General features: G+C 37.2%; 1 protein-coding gene across 1 annotated transcript in view; it reads left to right on the top strand.

Moving 5' to 3' along the window:
• The window catches only part of tmtopsb (teleost multiple tissue opsin b), a 46,925-nt gene extending 27,469 nt beyond the window's left edge, over nucleotides 1-19,456 (top strand). Inside the window, exons 3-4 of the mRNA XM_057824456.1 lie at nucleotides 7,409-7,642; nucleotides 18,071-19,456. Of these exons, the coding sequence (XP_057680439.1) occupies nucleotides 7,409-7,642; nucleotides 18,071-18,319 (483 nt within the window). The 3' untranslated portion in view covers nucleotides 18,320-19,456. The remainder of the gene's footprint in view (nucleotides 1-7,408; nucleotides 7,643-18,070) is intronic.
• The last annotated feature ends 2,257 nt before the right edge of the window (nucleotides 19,457-21,713 follow it).

The following is a 21,713-nucleotide window of genomic DNA, read 5'->3' as shown; positions in this document are numbered from 1 at the left end:
TACAGCCTCAATTCTCCGAGGTATTGATTCAAAGAACTAGTGAATTGGTTCCAAAGTAATTTTAAGCCATTCTTCAGTTAGAATACCCTCTAACTCTTTTAGAGACCAAGTCGGCATCTTAAATGAATCTCTAAAACTGTCCTTAAATGCTCAGTGATGTTGAGGTCTGGGGATTGTGCCGGCCATACGAGATGCTCAACTTCATTAGAATGTTCCTCATGTTATTCTTTCACAATTAGGTTCAATGATTATGATGTCAAAATGTTAGATGTTTACATTATTTCCAACATTTTCTAACTATTGTCCAACCCTTGTTGACGAGGTCATCAGGATGGAGAATCAAACCGGAAGTATCTGGGTTGGAGAACAATTACTCTACCACTGAACCACGCCACAAAGGCATTCAATAAACATGCTTTAAGATTTCAATCGATTATCGGTCCTGAAAAATCCATATTGGTAGATCTCTATTGTATGTATGTATGTATATATAGATGTTTATTTATATGTGTATTAGGGCTGTCAAAATTATCGCGTTAACGGGCGGTAATTAATTTTTTAAAATTAATCACGTTAAAATATTTGACGCAATTAACGCACATGCCCCGCTCAGACACATTTAAATGACAGTACCGTCAAATGCCCACTTGTTAATTGTGTTTTGTGGAGTTTGCTGCCCTCTGCTGGCGCTTGGGTGCGACTGATTTTATAGGCTTCAGCACCCATGAGCATTGTGTAAGTAATTATTGACATCAACAATGGTGGGCTACTAGTTTATTTTTTGATTGAAAATTTTACGAATTTTATTAAAAAGAAAACATTAAGAGGGGTTTTAATATAAAATTTCTATAACTTGTACTAACATTTATCTTTTAAGAACTACAAGTCTTTCTGTCCATGGATCCATGGATAACAGAATGTTAACAATGTTAATGCCGTCTTGTTGATTTATTGTTATAATAAACAAATACAGTCCTTATGTACCGCATGTTGAATATATATATCCATCTTGTATTATCTTTCCATTCCAAACATTAATTTATAGAAAAATATGGCATATTTTATGGATGGTTTGAATTGCGATTAATTACGCTTAATTAATTTTTAAGCTGTAATTAACTCGATTAAAAATTTTAATCGTTTGGCAGCCCTAATGTGTATATGTATATACAGTGGGATGAAAAATTATTTAAACCTTTTGGAATTTCTCACATTTCTGCATAAAATCACTGTCAAATGTGATCTGATCTTTTTCAAAATCACACAGATGAAAATACAGTGTCTTCTTTAACTAAAACCCCCCAAACAGTTATAGGTTTTCATATTTTAATGAGGATAGCATGCAAACAATGACAAAAATGGGGAAAAATAAGTAAGTGAACCCTCTGCCTAAGGAGACTTAACGAGCAATTGAAACCAATTTTTACCAAACATTTTAAGTCAGGTGTCTACCCAATCACTAGTGAGTGGTTTAAAGCTGCCCATCCCACTATAAAACACACACCGGGTAAGAATTGTCTTGATGGGAAGCATTGTCTGATATGCATCATGGCTCTGTCAAAAGAGCTGTCTGAAGAAAGGATGGTTGATTTGTATAAAGCTGGGAAAGGATACAAAACCATCTCTAACTGTCTGGATGTCCATCAATCGACAGTTAGAGAAGTTGTCTAAAAATGCAGAGAGAGTTTGGCACTTTTGCTTCTCTCCCAAAGAGTGGCTGTCCACCAAAGATGATGCCAGGAGTTCAGCGCAGAATACTCAGACAGGTAAAAAGGAACCTTAGAATGTCTGCAAAAGACAGAAATCACTGGCACAGTCCAACATATCTGTATGTAAAACTATGGCCAATAAGGGTGTTCAACTGAGGACTTCACTGAGGAAGCCACTGCTGTCTAAATTGTTGCTATTTAATGTTCGCAAAAAGGTACTTAGAAACTCCACAGAACATTGTGTGGACTGATGAAACCAAAGTTTAATTGTTTGGGAGTAACACACAGCGTCATGTATGGAGGAAAAATGGAACCGCTCACCAACATCAACACCTCATCCCCACCATGAAGCATGGTGGAGGGGGCATCATGATTTGGGGCTGTTATGCTGCCTCAGGGCCTGGACAACTTACAGTCATTATTGGAAGAATGAATTCAAAAGTTTATCTGTTTAACCTGAGGTCGTCTGTCAGGCAGTTGAAGCAAAAAAGAGGATGGATGCTGAAACAAGACAATGATCCGAAACGAGAAGTAAATCAACTTCAGAATGGTTTCAGAAGAACAAAATACACGTTCTGGAGTGGCCAAGTCAAAGTCCAGACTTGAACCCCATTGAGATGCTGTGGCATGACCTAAAGACAGCGATTCATGTCAGATATCCCAGGAATCTGACTGAACTACAGCAGTTTTATAGAGAAGAATGGATCAAGATTAGTCCTAATCGATGTGCCAGACTGATCTGCAGCTACAGGAAGCATCTGGTTGAAGTTATTGCTGCCAAAGGGGGGGGCCACAAAATATTAAATGTGATGGTTCACTTACTTATTTTCCCCCTTAAGTCATTGTTTGCATACTATTGTCGTTAAAATATGAAAGCCTATTAATGTTTGGGTGGTTTTAATTAAAGTGGACACTGATTTTTCATCTGTTTGATTTTGACAAAGAGCAGATCACATTTGATGTTGATTTCATGCAGAAATGTGAGAAATTCCAAAAAGTTCAGATACTTTTTCATACCACTGTATATCCTGTACATGTGTAGTAACTCATTGGCTGCCAGTGACGGAAATAGACGTCCAATCCTCCTCTCAGAAGGGCAAATGAACACTGCTTATTTGTTGTCAAATATGTTGGGTTTTTGTAAAAAAAAAAAAAATGTTCGATATTATTTAATTAAAAAAAAAAAAGTCAGCATCGTTTAGTCATTACTAGTCATCAACAATACATCGTTTTCAACTGATACCACATTGATGGCACGAAATGGATTGGACGTCTATTGCTGTCAATGGCAGTGACATCTACATATAGAAAGTTGCAGTAAAAGGGAAACCTTTTAATAATAGTTTATATTTTTACCTAGATTTTAATATTTTTCTTTTCAAGTTTGCCTACATATTTTAGTTAAGTTTTGTTACGTTTTGCTTTACTTTTATTATTAGCTTTTTCATATGGTCATTTTTAGTAAATGTCATTCATTTGTTAGCTTTGTAAACATTTTAATGATTCCATGTATATAGAGTATATTAACACTAGTTTTCTTTTTCAATATTCTTTGATTGATGTGCATGAGCTCAATTTGTCATTCTAATTTGAAAGTAAATCGTTGTATTTATTGTCCATCTTTGATTGGCAGCTCAGACAAAAACCCACCTGCCTATTTAACATTTATTTTGTCATCTTCATTGTTCGCGGACCTGCTGTGCAGCTTGAAAACCTGACAAGTACCTCACTTCTATTACAGTGCAAACAAACGAAAAGTAAAGTGCGCCCCCCGCTGTAATTGTTTGTCATGATTGGCAGGTGATAACTTGCATAAGGCAGTTGATTTCCTTATCACCGTCTGTTACCATGGTGACCAGTCCACACCGCACGCAAAGCGATTGGTTGTCACGTTTGGTCATTCGATCGCTGCCAGCTGCGCAGTCATATTGGAATTTGGACGTATATAGCTGTCAATGTCAGTGTATGAGTTAAAAAGTCTCCTATTTTTGTTCATTGTAATAACGGCTAACTCCTCCCAGTCAAATGGGATTGATTGTAAATGTCAGTTTTATATGGATCGGACGTCTATCGCCGTCAATGGCAGCCAATGTTTGGTCTCAAAATTGGTAGGGATGCTATAACAGCATAACCTGCATGTACACTTTTTGCTGGGGACGGGACATTAGTAAGACCAAATAGATTGGGTACATTTTTCACATATACAGCAATTATTGGCACCCCTGAAAAAGGTGTGCTTTTTAGCTTCTATTTTTATTTTTTTAAATTCAAATAATATGGGACCTTAGTGGGAAAAAAAAGAGAAAATCCAACCTTCAATACAAGTGCATTCATTCAGTGGGGAAAAAATCCCACATAGAGAAAAAAATGATTTGACATCAAATAATGTGTGTCACAATTATTAGCACCACTGGTGTTAATACTTTGTACAACCCCCTTTTGCCAACAAAACAAAGTCTGGGGACTGAGATGGCCATGGGAGGAGCTTGATTTTGTGTCTGGTGAACCATTTCTGTGTAGATTTGGCCATATGTTTAGGGTCATTGTCTTGCTGAAAGACCCAGTGACGACCCATTTTCAGCTTTTGGGCAGAGGGCAACAGATGTTGATTTAAAATGTCCTGGTATTTCAAAGCATTCATGATGCCATGCACCCTAACAAGGTTCCCAGGGCCTTTGGAATCGAAACAGCTCCACAGCATCACTGACCCACCCCCATACTTAACAGTGGGTATGAGGTGCTTTTCAGCATGCGCATCTTTCGTGGCACGCCAGACCCACTTAGAGTGTTTGGTTCCAAAAAGCTCAATCTTGGTCTCATCTGACCAAAGCACACGGTCCCAGTTGAAGCCTGGGAACCTTGTTAGGGTGCATGGCATCATGAACGCTTTGAAATACCAGGACATTTTAAATCAAAATCTGTCGCCCCCTGCCCAAAAGCTGAAGATGGGTCATCACTGGGTCTTTCAGCAAGACAATGACCCTAAACATATGGCCAAATCTACACAGAAATGGTTCACCAGACACAAAATCAAGCACCTCCCATGGCCATCTCAGTCCCCAGACCTTGTTTTGTTGGCAAAAGGGGGTTGTACAAAGTATTAACACCAGGGGTGCTAATAATTGTGACACACATTATTTGATGTCAAATCATTTTTTCTTTATGTGGGATTTTTTCCCCACTGAATGAATGCACTTGTATTGAAGGTTGGATTTTTCTCTTTTTTTCCATTAAGGTCCCATATTATTTGAATTAAAAAAAATATTAGAAGCTAAAAAACACATCTTTTTCAGGGGTGCCAATAATTATGGAGGGCACTGTAGCTGGTTCCTACGTAGAAATGAAAAAAACGTTACTATAAAACTATTTTCATGGGAGAAAGTCATTTTTCAAAATGCTTGCTTCATATAAGGGAAATTTACAGTGGCTGTGTTTTTGTTTTTTTTTTTGGAGGGGGTGGGGTTTTTTAAAAAAATGTGCATCGGCTGCAAATAACAATATTTTTTTAATGATAAGCAGTGTTGGGCACGTTACTTTAAAAAAGTAATTAGTTACATTACTCACTACTTCTTCCAAAAAGTAACTGAGTTAGTAACTGAATTACTCTATAGTAAAAGTAACTAGTTACCAGGGAAAGTAACTATTTCCGTTACTTTAAAAAGAACTTGTTGTATGTCAAAGAATTTGAAATTTTGTGAGCAGTATTCAAGTTAGTGGAATAGAGAAGAACAGACAGGTAGTTAACTTGTTAGGTGCTTCAGCAGATTTGAATTGCTTACCACAGATGTCGACAAAAGCTTTGCCCCGTGACATAAATTACACATTACATGCAGGTTCTTTCTTTTAATTTCGACAAACTTGAAATAGTGTCTATATCTCCAACTCTTAAAGGACAATTTTTCTTCTGAATGCTCTGCCATCCCGACCCTGTGCATCTGTTTTGCGTTTGTGTGTTTGCCGCACGCGCTGTTCCGTTTTGCTTGTGAAATCACCGGCTCTGATTGGCTTACCACGACACGACTCTAACCCTCAGCCAATCACAATCACTTCCATCGCATCTCTCAAGGGGCTGCATTTAGGTAGGCTCATTTCCCGACAATTCACGTCACCTTCAAAGCGCCTGCCGTCCTCACGATGGAAGCAAAATTATTGCTGGCTGACAGTGGGAGATGGGAACGAGGCTAGCATCAGGTGTAGCAAACACAGAAATGTTACCAAACTTTGGAAAGCATTGTCTAATTGAATGAGCAGGGACAAACAGCTTGGAGTCAGAAGTATGTGCGCTATTCTCGAACCTGAACGCACCCCAAGTCTTGGATGACAAATCAACAAAGCAGAGAGTCGACTCGACACGGCTGGTAGTTTCTTCAATTTATTCAGAGTAAGTGACGCACCGCTTTTGACCGTCAGTAACGGCGTTATTTATAACGGCGTTACTCCCAACACTGATGATAAGAGATAGAAAATACATACATTTTAATTAGGGAATACATGCACAGTTGGATTAACGTTAACAGTAGAAAAACTACACAAAGACACGTCACTAAACAGCTTTCTACTCGAGTTTTACAGGTTAGCAAGTTCACACGGTTTAATGTTATGCTAACTCTGATGCAGGTCGGACTTTCAGTTGCAAAATTAGTGGTGTGTTCCCCACCTTCACAACATTGACGTCTTTTTACATTACTTAAAGTGGCTACTGCTGGCCGAAAAAACCTTCTAACATCCCTCCTCTTCAAAGGGGGCGAAGGAGGCGGGATGTCGACATGTATTTCTGTTGGGATTGTGTGAATGTGGGGGTTCTAGTCATCAACCAATCAAACGTGCTTTTGATGGGGGGAAAAATGGACCAGCACATTCAGAAAGTGAAAGGGGGTAAAGGTAAATCTGAACATAATATAATGTCAATTCTATCCTTACAATTTATGGGAAGACAATCTAAATTCCCTATATAACTGAACTCATTATGTAACGCTAATAAGCTTGCTTACCCCTTCTAGCATAGTGTATCATATTTGATACACTCAGAATTTCATAATTATGAGACTAATTTAGAATTTTGAAATTAAAAAAAAAAAAAAAGATGAATGCAAGTCAACACATGCATCTGCAGGTTCCATGAGGAAAAAAAATCTAAATTTAGCTAGGGTTATAGATATTAGAGCGCTTATTACACATATTCATTTTGATTTTTCTTTTTCTACAAATTTGAAAAAAGTACCATTAGCACCTTATTTTTTACGTTTTGGGATTCTCTGACAATTGCTTCATGTTGCAGGTATTAACGGGTTAAAAGTTGGTCGGGACAATTTGAGCATCCCTAAAAATTGGTGGTGTTATGTCCCTACCGTCCCTATGCAAACCTACACCCTTGCATGAATTAAAATGAAGGGTGATCGGAAGGTTATTGATGTGCAAGTTACAGTGCGCTCAATGTAAGAACACGCTTTGGCAGCCAATGAGTTAAAAATCTACTGCAGCGCAAGCAACATGGGATGTCCATCAATCAATCTGACCACCATTGATTTCTGCCACTTCTTAAGGGCGACATATCGGCTCCAATCTAAGTGAGCAATTTCTACGGAACGCTAGCGAAGAAATGAAGCGCGAGTAGAAGGTCCCGGCGGACTCATTTGCTGAGGGGAGAAAAAAAAAAGCTTAAAAGATGGACTGAGATGTTTTTTTTTTGTGCATGGCAGGTGCGCAGCGCCAGCTCTGTGGTGACGCGTCGGAGAGAGCAGCGGGTGCTGGCTATGGTGGTGACCATGGTGGCTTGCTATCTGCTGTGCTGGCTGCCCTATGGCGTGGTGGCGCTGATGTCCACCTTCGGGCCCGGCGAGGCGCTCAGCCCGGAGGCCAGCGTGGTTCCGTCGCTCATGGCCAAGTCCTCCACTGTGGTCAACCCCTTCATTTACATCTTTATGAACAAGCAGGTGGGCTTGGATTGCTTTCGCTTGTCCAAAATTGTATAAAAAAAAAGTAAACATTTTTGCCCTCCCAAACCCAAATATTTGTTACCAAAAACACCAATATTTTTGACCCAAAAAACCAACAACTACAATTTTGACCTAAAGCCCTACATTTTGGACAAAGAAAATACATTTTAACACCCCCACCCAAACCTAAAACACCATTTTTTAAAAACTAAAAATCCAACAATTTTGACCTAAAACCCAGATTTTGCTACAAAGGATATACATTTTGTCCACCAAAACATTTCTAACTGAAAACACCAATACTTTTGACCCCCCCCAAAAAAACAAAACAAAACTCGAAGCAAACATTTTGGACAGAGAAAATAAACATTTTCGACCCCCCCAAACGCTAACATTTTTGACCAAAAAGACAACATTTTGGACAAAGAAAATAAACATTTTTGATGCCCACCCAAAAAATATTTTTAACAAAAAGACCAACATTTTATACTAAAAATACAACATTCTGGATAAAGAAAATACACATCCCAAAGCACCGAATATATATATATTTTTTTCTAAAATGCCAACAATTTTGACCTAAAACCCAAAATTTGTGACAAATGATAACATTTTGTCTCTCAAAACATTTTTAACTGAAAACAGCAACACTTCTGACCAAAATGCCAAAAATCTTTACCTAAAAGCCAACATTTGGTATAAAGAAAACAAACATTTTTGACCTCCCAAAACATTTTTGACCAAAAAAAACAATACACTTGACCCCCCCCCCAAAAAAAATCAAAGCAAACATTTTGAACAAAGAAAATAAACATTTTTGAACCCCCCCCCCCCAAACATATATATATTTTAAACACCTACTCATTTTTGACCAAAAAGACAACATTTTGGACAAATATATTTTAGTTCGTATTTCAGTAAGCACTGCTACCCCAATTTTTTTTCGACACCAAAATTATTTTTCTTTACCAAAAAGCCAACAGTTTTGACCTCAAAGCCAACCATTTTGTACAAAGACATTTTTGACCCCCCAAAACATTTTTAACAGAGAAAAAATATATACTTTATACCAAAAGAGAACCCCCCCCTCCAAAACTAAAAGCAAACATTTTGGACCAAGAAAATAAACTTTTTTGACCTTCCCCGAAATGTTTTTTTTTTTTAAACTAAAACACCAACATTTTTTTTTACCAAAACGACACCATTTTGGACAAAGAAAATATATTTTGGTAAGTCTCTCAGTAACCCCCCCCCTCATTTTTTAATATACAATATTATTCTTGTTTTTTTAAGCAAAAAACCAACAATTTTGACCTAAAACCCAACATTTTGGACAAAGGAAATACATTTTTGTCCCCAAAAATATTTCTTGCTGAAAACACCAACAATTTTTCCTCCCAAGCCAACATTTCTCACAAAGAAAACAAATATTATTGACCCTAAAAACATTTTTAACTGAAAACACGTATATTTTTGACCAAAAAAACAACAAAAAGCAAACATTTTGGACAAATAAACTTTGCCCCCCCCCCCCAAAAAAAACCCCGAAAACATATTTTTGACGAAAACGTCAACATTTTTACTAAAAAGACGTTTTGGAGAAATGAAATATTTTTGACGGCCCCAAAAAACTTTAACCCCCCCCCCCCCCCCATTTTTTTTTTTTTTTTTACAATTTTTTGGGAAATTTGTGACAGAGGAAATATCGTACATTTTTGTCCTCAAAAACTGTCATTTTTAATTTAAAAAAAAAATAAAAATGAATAAATAAATTTTTTTTAACCAATTTTTTTTTTTTTTTACATTTTGGACAGAGGAAATACCGTACATTTTTGTCCCCAAAAAGTATCATTTTTAACACAAAAAAAAAAAAAAAAAAAAAAAAGAAATAAACATTTCTGACCCCCTAAAATTTGAAACCAAAAATCATTTTTGACTAGAAATACAACAAAAGAGTCCATTTTAAATCCATTTTTTTTTTTTATCAGTGATTTTTTTTTTTTATGTCAAAACTTGATAAAACAAAATTCATTTATGAAACCCATTTCAACATTATCATATTTCAAAATGGTGTTCATTATTTTTGACAAAAACACCCCCAAATGTCCTCAATTTGCCCCTGAATGCAAAGGAAGTGACCTAGAAACACCCCAAGATCATCATAAAGGGACCTGGAAACGCCCCCAAAATCCACAGGAATAAAGTAAAAATGGTGTGAATTTACCAAAATGTTTGGGATGTGCGGCGCACCATAAAAGCGGACAGGAAAAACAATTCAAATTCCGCAAACCACAATCCTCATTCACCTCTCGTCTCATTGAGTTGAAGAAACACATTGCTGATATACATCACTGAGACGTCTCGTTCGAATCGGCGTGACGTCAATCTTTCCACATTTTCCACACATCGCAAAAACCCCCCCTTGTTTTTTATTTTATCCCCACGAGAAACCTCAAGCACGCGCGAGCACGCCGCTACGGATACGCCATTACTTTCGGTGGTGTGACATTCAGACGTGACATTTTTATACAGTACACTATCTTATCTCTTAGTACAGCCTGTACGTTGCGCGTATGATTTTTTCGTGATAAATGGTCTCCGTGTATTCTTGACAAGCGCATCTGGAGTTACGCTTTGGGTCTCATTAGCGCTTTGGTCGGTTTGCCTTTAACGATTCCTACGCGGGAGTGACACGGAGGTCGGATGAACTCGCAAAAAAAGGCGCACCCACACAATACCAGAGTGTAAATGTATGCGGACTGCGCTTTCCGCGGGTTTTACATTATTTGACAACCGCGGAGATGAAGTGCGGCCTTCTTCGATGAAAATAGCATCGCGCTTTCAGCGTGATATGATCTTTAACACATCTACTGTATCTGACTGTGTATCAAATTGACTCCTTGAAGCCCTCTGAGACAACCTTGTTGTGATATAGGGCTATGCAAATAAAATTGAATGGAATTGAATGGTCTGCTATTGACGTCAATAGACGTCCAATACTGGTTATAGACTCATTCAAGATTGGATGTCTATCATTGTCAGTTATAATGACAGAGTTATCTAGCTATTGGGAGTGATAGACGTCCAATCTATTTGAAGTTGGAGGGTTGGCAGTAGAAGTGGGAACCTCTTGGTACCTCACGATACGATACGATTTCCGATGATCTGACGATATGGCGATCAATGTTGGGAATACCGCCATTATAAATAACGCCGTGATGTAACCAGCAAGCCACACCTGCTTCCAATATGGCTGCGTTGTTGTCAAATCTCACGTGATTCCCCCATTCTGTGACATAAACGCTCGAGCCTAATCGCGCATGTACTCCAGACCCGGTGTTTTCACACACAAACCGGAACAGCGCGTGCGGCAAACACACACACGGAAAAACAGATGCAGAGGGATATGATGGCAGAGTCTTTACGAGGTGAAGATATAAACACTATTTCAAGTTGGTCGAAATTAAAGGAAAGAACGTGCATGTAAAGTGTAATTTATGTCCCGGGGCAAAGCTTTTGTCGACATGTGTGGTAAGCAATTCAAATCTGTTTATTTTTGTTGCAATTCAAAGGTAGGATAAATCTGTTGCTGGTGAGGTGCAATAAATATTACAAGGTTCTATAACACAACTACCTGTCTGTTCTTCTCTATTCAACTGATTCGAATACTGCTCTGAAAATTTCAAATTCTTTGACATACAACAACTTCTTTTTAACGTAACGGAAATAGTTACTTTCCCTGGTAACTAATTACTTTTACTGTAGAGTAATTAAATTACTAACTCAGTTACTTTTTGGAAGAAGTAGTGAGTAACTATAACTAATTACTTTTTTAAAGTAACGTGCCCAACAGTGATGGCGATACAACGCTTATCGATACATTGGTATGGAAATCAATCTAGGATATTTTACAAACAACTAATAAACAGACAAACAAGCTTCTGTTGTGAATTGGAATGAGTTTATCACTTAGACGTCCAATCCGTTTGAAGTGGGAGGGATGGCAGCCACCCTGCCAGTTCTGTTAAAGCGATCCATGGATAGAAAGACTTGTAGGTCTTAAAAGACAAATGTTAGTACAAGTTATAGAAATTTTATATTAAACCCCTCTTAATGTTTTCGTTTTAATAAAATTTGTAAAATTTTCAAACAAAAAATGAACTAGGAGCTCGCCATTGTTGATGTCAATAATTACACAATGCTCATGGTGCTGAAACCCATAAAATCAGTCGCACCCAAGCGCCAGCAGAGGGTGACAAAACACCAAAAAACACAAGTAACCAATGGACATGACGCTGTGCTGTCATTTTAATCTGTTTGAGCGGGGCATGTGCGTTAAATGCGTCAAATATTTTAACTAGGGGTGTCAAACGATTAAAGTTTTTAATCGAGTTAATTACAGCTTAAAAATTAATTAATCGTAATTAATCGCAATTAATCGCAATTCAAACCATCTATAAAATATGCCATATTTTTCTGTAAATTATTGTTGGAATGGAAAAATGAGACACAAGATGGATATATACATTGAACATACATTACATAAGTACTGTATTTGTTTATTATAACAATAAATCAACAAGATGGCATTACCATTATTAACATTCTGGTAAAGCGATCCATGGATAGAAAGACTTGTAGTTCTTAACAGATAAATAAAAATAATAAATAAAATATATAAATATATAAATAAATAAAATATATAAATATTTATAAAAATTTATAGAAAATAAATAAAAGATAATAACTAGTACAAGTTATAGAAATTTTATATTAACCCCTCTTCATGTTTTCGTTTTAATAAAATTTGTAAAATTTTCAATCAAAAAATAAACGAGTAGCCCGCCATTGTTGATGTCAATAATTACTTACACAATGCAAATAGGTGCTGAAGCCTATAAAATCAGTCGCACCCAAGTGCCAGCAGAGGGCGGCAAAACACCCAAAAACACAAGTAACAAGTGGAAATTACACTTTGCTGTCATTTTAATCTGTTTGAGCAGGACATGTGCGTTAAATGCGTCAAATATTTTAACGTGATTAATTTTTAAAAATTAATTAACGCCCGCTAAAGCGATAATTTTGACAGCCCTAGTATTTACTGATCAGAATGCTTTTTAGCATCGTTTTAAAGATAGAGATGGATTTCAACACTTTTAGCTTGTCGTCGCTCATTCCAAATTAGGGGCAAATTAAAGGAAAAAGAAGGACCACGACATGTGGTTATCGGGTTAACGGGCGGTAATGAATTTTTTAAATTAATCACGTTAAAATATTTGACGCAATTAACGCACAAATGCCCCCCTCAAACAGATTAAAATGACAGCACAGTGAAAGGTTTACTTGTTGTGTTTTTACTGAGTGTTGCCGCCCTCTGCTGGCGCTTGGGTGTGACTGATTTGATAGGCTTCAGCATCCATGAGCATTGTGTAAGTAATTATTGACATCAACAATAACGGGCAACTAGTTTATTTTTTGATTGAAAATTTTACAAATTTTATTAAAACGAAAACATGAAGAGGGGTTTTAATATAAAATTTCTATAACTTGTACTTAAATTTATCTTTTAAGAACTGCAAGTCTTTCTATCCATGGATCGCTTTAACAGAATGTTAATAATGGTAATGCCATCTTGTTGATTTATTGTTATAATAAAGAAATACAGTACTTATGTACCGTATGTTCAATGTATATATCCATCTTGTGTCTTATCTTTCCATTCCAACAATAATTTACAGAAAAATATGGCATATTTTATAGATGGCTTGAATCGCTATTAATTACAATTAATTAATTTTTAAGCTGTAATTAACTCGATTAAAAATTTTAATCGTTTGACACCCCTAATTATATATTATATTATATTATATTATATTATATTATATTATATTATATTATATTATATTATATTATTTTCTTTTGTTCCGTGAAGAATTCAGACAGGGTTATTTGATTGTGGCTTTCTGAAAAACAATACATTTTTACATTTAGGCACTCCTGCAATCGTCACACTTTTTCTGTTACAAACTGACCCGGCCCCTCATCAGAGAAGGAAAATGTTATGTGGCCCTCACAGGAAAAAGTTTGGGGACCCATGTGTTAGACTAATGCAAACAATTATATGGTGTGTGCGAGAACGGTACTTATTCCCTTCACTGTTAACCCAAATAAATCAACAAATAAGCCGCACTGGACTATAAATCCAGGATTCAAAATGTAGGAAAAAAGGAGTGGCTTGTAGTGTGAAAATTATTGTACCGTAATTTTCGGACTATAAGCCACTACTTTTTTCCTTCATTTCGATACCTGTGGCTTATAGTCCAGCGCGGCTTATTTGTTGATTTTTTTAGGTAACACTTTATTTGACAGCGGTGTCATAAGACTGTCATAAGATCATCAAAATTATGAAATGACACTATCATGGACATTACTGAATGCTCATGTCATTTAGTGTCATTTGGCAAATGATGTCACTAACTCAATTTTTGTCCATCTTGGATCTTTTGCATCCATTTAAAAGTGAGATCATTTGCCGGATAACACTTAATGACATCTGTTATAAGCATTCATGAATGCTCAGGACAGAGACATGTCATAATTATGATTGTGTAATGATAGTCTTATGGCACCACTGTCAAATAAAGTGTCAGTAAATACCATAACTAGCAATTGATGAAACAATTGGAACAGTAACTGAAGAAATATTTAGCACGGAACATGATTTTCGATTGTTATTTACATTAGTAGCACTGCAATGCATGCTAAGAGGCATGTTGGATGACAACAGTCAATAGCAGGTGGCAGAAGAGGTTGACTGTCTTCCCCAAGGGAGCAGTGATGGCCAAATGAAGCTTCTTGAAGCAATATAGCTTTGCAGTAACTGGTTCAAAGTTTAATGATGGTTCCTTTGGTCTTATGACAGTCGGTCGTATGATGTCGCTGTCAAATAAGGTTGTACCGGTTAATATCTTTTGGTGTAAATATCCCATGATACAGTGAGGACAGCTGCGGCTTATAGTCCAATGTGGCTTATCTATGAACAAATGCCGTTTTTGTGCCAAATTTGGTGGGCATCGGCTTAGTCAGGTGTGCCTTATAGTGCGAAAATTAGGGTTATTATTCATTTAACTCACGGACTGCCACGGACAGCGCTAGACGTCCAATCCCAGTCAAAAACAGATCATGCGCCTATTTGCCATCAACAGCAGCCAAATGAGTTACTTGACTTCTTCGATTCCTTTGCTTTTCAATTTAACGTACAAAGACGAGTTCAAAGAGAAGAAAGTCTTTCTTTTTTGATGACCAAATGAAATTGGATCGAATCAAAGCGAAAGAAAAGGGCAGATGGCAAAAGAGCAAATTTAACCGCACCAAAGGCCAGGGCAAACTTTTCTCCTTCTTTCAAAAGACGGCCGAGATGACAGAGCGGCTGACCTTTGGCCGACCTGCGATTTCATCTCTTTGTGGCTTCCCCCGGATCCGACCGCTTCCTTTCCCCGACTTGGGGACGACATTTGAGCCGCGCGGCGCTTTCAGTCTTCAGTTCCTCCCAGCTTGTCAATATGGCCGCCGTGCGTTGAGGCGAGTTGAAGACTTCAACGGCCGCGCGGGACCGGATCCCCGGTTTCCAGTTTCCCCGCTCGGATTACGCGGCCTTCCATTCCCATACGTGGCGTCTCCTGGGGAAATGTAGTAGACTTAAAGTATACGTGTGGAATGGGAGAGTATACTAAGTACACTACGTTTATCCATGGACACCAACCTTCTCACTGGATTTCATTCAGAGCAATGAGGATGATTTCTGCTCGCCGTCACTTGTTTCGACACAAACTCAATACTATTTTCCATTTCGCTTCCATTGATGACAATAGGCCTGTGTTTTTCAATCTGGTGTGTTGCAGAAAATAACACGTTACAGTTACTTTTACTTTAGTAACTTTTTGAGAAAAATGTACTTCTAAGCAGGGGCGTCACTAAGCCTGTCGCACTATGCAATAAGTCAATTTATCGCACGGTAAATAAAAATTAGGTCGGTAATTTCCCCGGCTGCGATTCATGGACGCGTGCGCGCATTAATTTGTATTTGCGTGTGCTACGTGCACTCAGCACACGTGCGTGTTGATTGCATATGAGACTCAAGTTCCTTTCACAGATGTTTATTGGTCATCGACACGCCATATAATTAAAGTTCAGACATACAAAATCAGGAAACACATCTACCGTATTGGCCCGGTGTTTTTTGGATTGAAGTAAGACTGAAAAATAGGTGGTCGTCTTATATTCGCGGTCTAGACATTATACCCATTCACGACGCTAGATGGCGCCAGATATCATTGAAGTGATGTTCTATCATGACAGAGCTCAGCTACTCTCAAGTTTAGTTTAACCAGTTTGCATTATTTTGTTGCAATGTTTTTCCTTATTCAGATTTGTTTCAAGACTAGTTACACTTAGACTTCACTTTGATGGTTAATGCAGTTATTGCAATGTTGTTGTTTTATCACAAGATTGGTTTAATTACATTTCAAAAACCAGAAGCCATTCATTTACAAATGTGATTGCACTTTAGTTTAAATATTTAAATGTTGAGATATTAAGATTTGAATGAGGCAAAATAACATGCTTTTTCTCTCAAATATATTGTTATAATCATTTGTTTCAGATGTACTGTAATTATTTTCTGTATAAAAATTAATTTGGTGTTCAAAAAGTGTTTCTCCTCCTCTTTTTCAAACTTGAGTCTTGAAAAAGAGGGGGTCGTCTTATATTCAGGCCAATACGGTAAATCAAACATTGTAAGACGTTAGCATTGCTACATTGAGGCTATGTAGAAGCCAATGTACTAACCACTTTAGCCTGCTACAGTGGTATGAAAAAGGTGTCGGAACCTTTTGGAATTACTCAATGTGATGTGATCTTTGTCAAAATCACACAGATGAAAAACAGTGTCTGCTTTAACTAAAACTACCCGAACATTTCTAGTTAATTTATCGTTAATCCATTGTTCACATTTTTTTGGCTTCAGGAAACGTATGAAGAAAACATCCTTCATATGTGGACGGTCGTAATGACTGGAGTCGTTTCTACAAGTTCCATTGCAGCAGTGTTTAATCGGCTCGTTCTTTTTTTGTTGTTGAAAGATTACCGGCAGAAAACAAGCAGTACGTCTTTTTTGACCACGACTTGGAATTATATTTTTGTGTTTGTGTTTTACAACAGATTATTTCGATGTACAAATAGTTTTTTTCGTCTGTGGTTACAAGTGACTTTTGTCTCTGAAAACGCGACAAGGGGGAGACAAAACTCGTGAAGTTGTAGTTGGTGGTTTTTAACCTGTAGCAAAGAAAAAACACCCGTCGAACAAAAAAAAAATCACTTATAAATGAAAAAAAAAAAACACTTGTAGAATTTTTTTTTTACATTGTGTTTTTTTTTTCATGTTTATTTCACAATGCAAAATTTGGAAATACAAGTTGTTGTTGTTTTTTTTTTTTTTTTTACAAGTTAAAATTAGTCATTTTACGGGTATTTTTTTAATGTTAAAACTAGGTTACGAGTATCTTTTTTGGCTCAAAAAACTTGACAAGAATGTGACAAAACTTGTGCACTTGTAATTGGTCATTTTTGACCCGTAGTGAAGAAAACCTGTAGAACAAAAAAATCACTTGTAAACGGAAAAAAATGCGTTGTTTTTTTCATGTTTATTTCACAACGCAAAATTTGGAAAAACAAGTTGTTTTTTTTGTTTTACAAGTTAAAAGTAGTCATTTTACGGGTATTTTTTAAAATTTAAAACTAGGTTACGAGTATCTTTTTTGGCTCAAAAAACTTGACAAGAATGTGACAAAACTTGTGCACTTGTAATTGGTCATTTTTAACCCGTAGTGAAGAAAAAACACCTATTGAACAAAAAAAATCATTTGTAAACAGAAAAAAAACTCTTGTAGAAATTTTTTTTTACATTGTGTTTTTTTTTTCATGTTTATTTCACAACGCAAAATTTGGAAATACAAGTTGTTTTTTTTGTTTTACAAGTTAAAATTAGTCATTTTACAGGTATTTTTTTAATTTTAAAAATAGCTTACGAGTATCTTTTTTGGCTCATAAAACTCGAGAAGAATGTGACAAAACTTGTGCACTTGTAATTGGTCATTTTTAACCCGTAGTGAAGAAAAAACACCTGTAGAACAAAAAAACAAACTTGCAAACAGAAAAAAACAACTTGTACAACAATTTATTCCTTCGAGTTTTTTTTTTCATGTTTATTTTACAACGCAAAATTTGGAAATACAAGTGTTGGTCATTTTACAAGGATAATTTTCATTTTACAACCTCACTTCTTTTGGCACTATTCTATCTCCATGTAACTCATTCAATTCTAATCAGCAAGTGAATCCACAGTCCCATGTTTGTCTGTGTGCCTAGTTCTACCGCTGTTTCCGAGCCTTCTTCAACTGCTCCGCCGTGGAAGGAGGCTCCACCCTCAGGACCTTCTCGCGGGTCACCAAGACTTTCCGCAGCGGGCGTCCGGATCTTCAGGACCGCCGGGTGTCGGCCGCCGTCCCTACCTCCGTCCAGGCCACTCCCCAATCCGTGGAAGCGGACGAACGGCCGTCCGCTTTGACAAACTGTCCCAAACCCAAACTGACTTTGGTGGCTCATTACAGGGAGTGACTGGAGCAACACACAACTGGACAACTTGGACTTTCAGTTTGAATATTTGATCGGTTGGTTAAGCCTTTCATGCACGAATTATGATTTTTTTTGTTTATTTTTATTGTTTTTGATTTTTTTTTTTTTTTTACATTAAAAAAGGACAGGGGTCTCGAACGTGCGGCCAAAGGGCAAATTGTGGCCCGCGGGACTATTTTGCGGGCCCCATTTGACATGCAATTGTCGTATTAGTGTTGTTTTATTTTGTAGATGCATAATAGAAAAAAATTAAAAATCATATAAAAAAAACATTTAAAGAGTAACATATTCGTGATTTTAAATAAATGGAATTATTCGGATTCATTTGGGGGGAAATAATCAATTACAGGTAGTCCCTGGGCATAGACTTCACCATCAGTTGACAAGACTGCTCCCACAAGCATTGCGCCCCCAACGGGCCGACTCAGGCAGAGCGTTTGGTTTTCACTGTGATAAACTCAAACACGCTGCGTTCAAACGCTGGATTTAGGTGGAAAAAGGATAAAATTTTACTTAAAGGCAGGAGTATCTCAGGAGTGATTTGGTTGAGGATTTAAGGTAATTATTATACAAAATAGCCCCACACATGCAAAAAAAAAAAAAAAAAGAAATGAAAAATTAGCGTAACTTTAGCTTGAAATATTTACGTAAAATGAACGATAACTGCCCGTTTTGTTTTATGTTTTGCTTTCAACCGAGAATTTAGACTGTTTTATGTCCATATCTATAGAAATTCCGGGATGTACGCATTTATTTACATGAATTTTCAACTTAAAAAGGTCTTTGGTTTTTTGATGCCCACCACGTTGGACTACACAATAGCGTAATTTTAGCTCGAAATATTTACGTAAAATGAATGATTACCCACCCGTTTTTTTGCTTTTGACCAAGAATCTAGGCTGTTCTATGTTCAAATCTATAGAAATTCCGGAATGTATGCATTTATTTAGAAGAATTTTCAACTTAAAACGCTCTTTGTTTTGTGATGGCCGCCACATTGGATGACACAATAGTGTAATTTTAGCTCTATATATTTACGTAAAATGAATGATAACTGCCCGTTTTTTTTTCTCTGTTAACCAAGAATCTAGACTGTTCAATGTTCATATCTGTAGGAATTCCGGGGTATACGCATTTATTTACAAGAATTTTCAAATTAAAAAGCTCTTTGTTTTGTGATGGCCGCCACGTTGGATTACACAATTTTAGTTTAATAATACTAATAAATACTAATTTTAGTTTAGAGTAATTTTAGCTTGAAATATTTTCGTAAAATGAATGATAACTGCCCGTTTTTTTGCTTTTTACCAAGAATCTAGACTGTTCTATGTTCATATCTAAGAATTCCGGGGAATACGCATTGATTTACAATAATTTTCAACTTTAACCAAGAATCTAGACCAGGGGTAGCCAACTCTGATTATTAGAGTCAGATGTGTTGGAGGAGGGAGACCTGGAAAATAAGCTGGATAGGGGCCCTCGAGGACCAGAGTTGGCTACCCCTGATCTAGACTGTTCTATGTCCATACCTATAGACCCTACCCACGTGACGTCACAACTCTGCTCTCCTGAATGGTACCGCCCAATTGTCCGTCAAAACATAGTGTTAACCTGTTACGGCTACGTACATTCCTCCTATTTACGGCGTGTTTTTCTGCTCCTTAACATTAATAATCAAAATGGTGAAGGCGTGTGTGGCTGTTGGTTGCACTAACAGAGAAGATGGAAGGAGAGACTTGAAGTTTTACCGTATTCCGAGGGATCCAAAGAGGAGAGCGATATGGACGGCTGCAATTCGACGTGAAAACTGGCCACCAAAAAATCACCACAGACTATGTAGTAGTCATTTTATATCCGGTAAGATGCATTTAAGATATACTTAGAGGGTTTTGGGCTGACAAATAACCACAATTAAGATCATTGCTAGGCTAATCGCCGACAACATACACGTATGTATGTAGTGAGAGTGCTATCGCTAAACCATATAAACATTAAAAGCCTTAACTCCATTGACAAACGACATCAAATACATTAGACTTGACAGTGGATGTTAGCAATAACAAAAGATTTTGAATTGAAAATTTCGTAACTCACCTTTCCAAGCACAAGATAGATTCCTGCCGAATTTTCGTGGACGAGGACCTGTTTCACCCAACCAGCAACGAAGTATTTATAAGCCTCCAAGCTCTTGAAGTTTTTCAAATTTTCGTGAGAATAGGCTGATTTTGTGTGGACAAGATAATATCAGCGTAGCAGATGTCAGGCAGACAGGGCGTAGACAGTGGGTCGAAAAACATCGATTTGGGCATCAAATATGGATCTGGCGACTGTATAGAACGAAGCTTTTTCACATAACGCCTTTTATGCAACACATCCAGTGAGTTTACGGCATCAGAAAGCACCGGGTCTTCCATGAAATGCATTTTAAATTCCTCGATCAATTGAAACCAATGCTAATACAGAGACAAAATGACGGACAAATGGGCGGAACCATACAGCGAGCACGTGGTTTTGTGACGTCGGTGGGTAGGGTCTATAGAAATTCCAGGATATACGCATTTATGTACAAGAAATTTTCAACTTAAAAAGCTCTTTGTTTTGTAATGGCCGCCATATTGGATTACACAATAGCGTAATTTTAGCTTGAAATATATACGTAAAATGAATGACAACATCCCGGTTTTTTGCTTTCAACCAAGAATCTAGACTGCTCTATGTTCAAATCTATAGAAAATCCGGGATATACGCATTTATTTACGAGAATTTTGGCAAGCAAAATCAATGAAGATATTACTACCAAAGCATTTGAAGTTGCAATAATTTTCTGGGAGAAATTGAGCATTGTCTGACAGAATTGCAGGGGTGCCAATACTTTTGGACAGCAGTGTATATGCCTAAGGGAGTTGCCTGTTTTGGTTTTAGGTTGCTAGCGGCTTTGGTTTTGAAAATATTTGAATTTTAAGATTCTGAAAATAGGCCCCCTACGGATCGGCCCCGAGCCCCGTCAACTGATAGTGAAGTCAATGCCCCAGGTTACGACGTACTCCACTTACATAATTTCGACTTCACGCCGCCGGAGTCTCTGATCTTCTTCCGCATCTTCAGTTCCTCGCGAATAATTGTGCGTACAGTTCTGTGCACTTAGTCTCTATAGACACAAATGATTTATTTGGCCAATCAACTCTGGTGTTGACTTCCCTACTCCTTCCACAGCACTCATCATCGCTCACTGACTCCCTGCCTTCCTTGAACCTCTTGTGCCACTCAGAAACCGATCCTCGATTCACGCAAGATGGTCCATAAGCAGTCTGAAGCATACCATATGTTTCTGTGGCAGTTTAAAAAAGAATTCTATTGCATATGGTTCTTCTAAAGT

The sequence above is a fragment of the Corythoichthys intestinalis genome, chromosome 20, assembly GCF_030265065.1.
Source record: "Corythoichthys intestinalis isolate RoL2023-P3 chromosome 20, ASM3026506v1, whole genome shotgun sequence".
Lineage (NCBI taxonomy): Eukaryota > Metazoa > Chordata > Actinopteri > Syngnathiformes > Syngnathidae > Corythoichthys > Corythoichthys intestinalis.
Note: the sequence above shows the minus strand (reverse complement) of the source record. Positions and strands in the feature narration are given on the sequence as shown.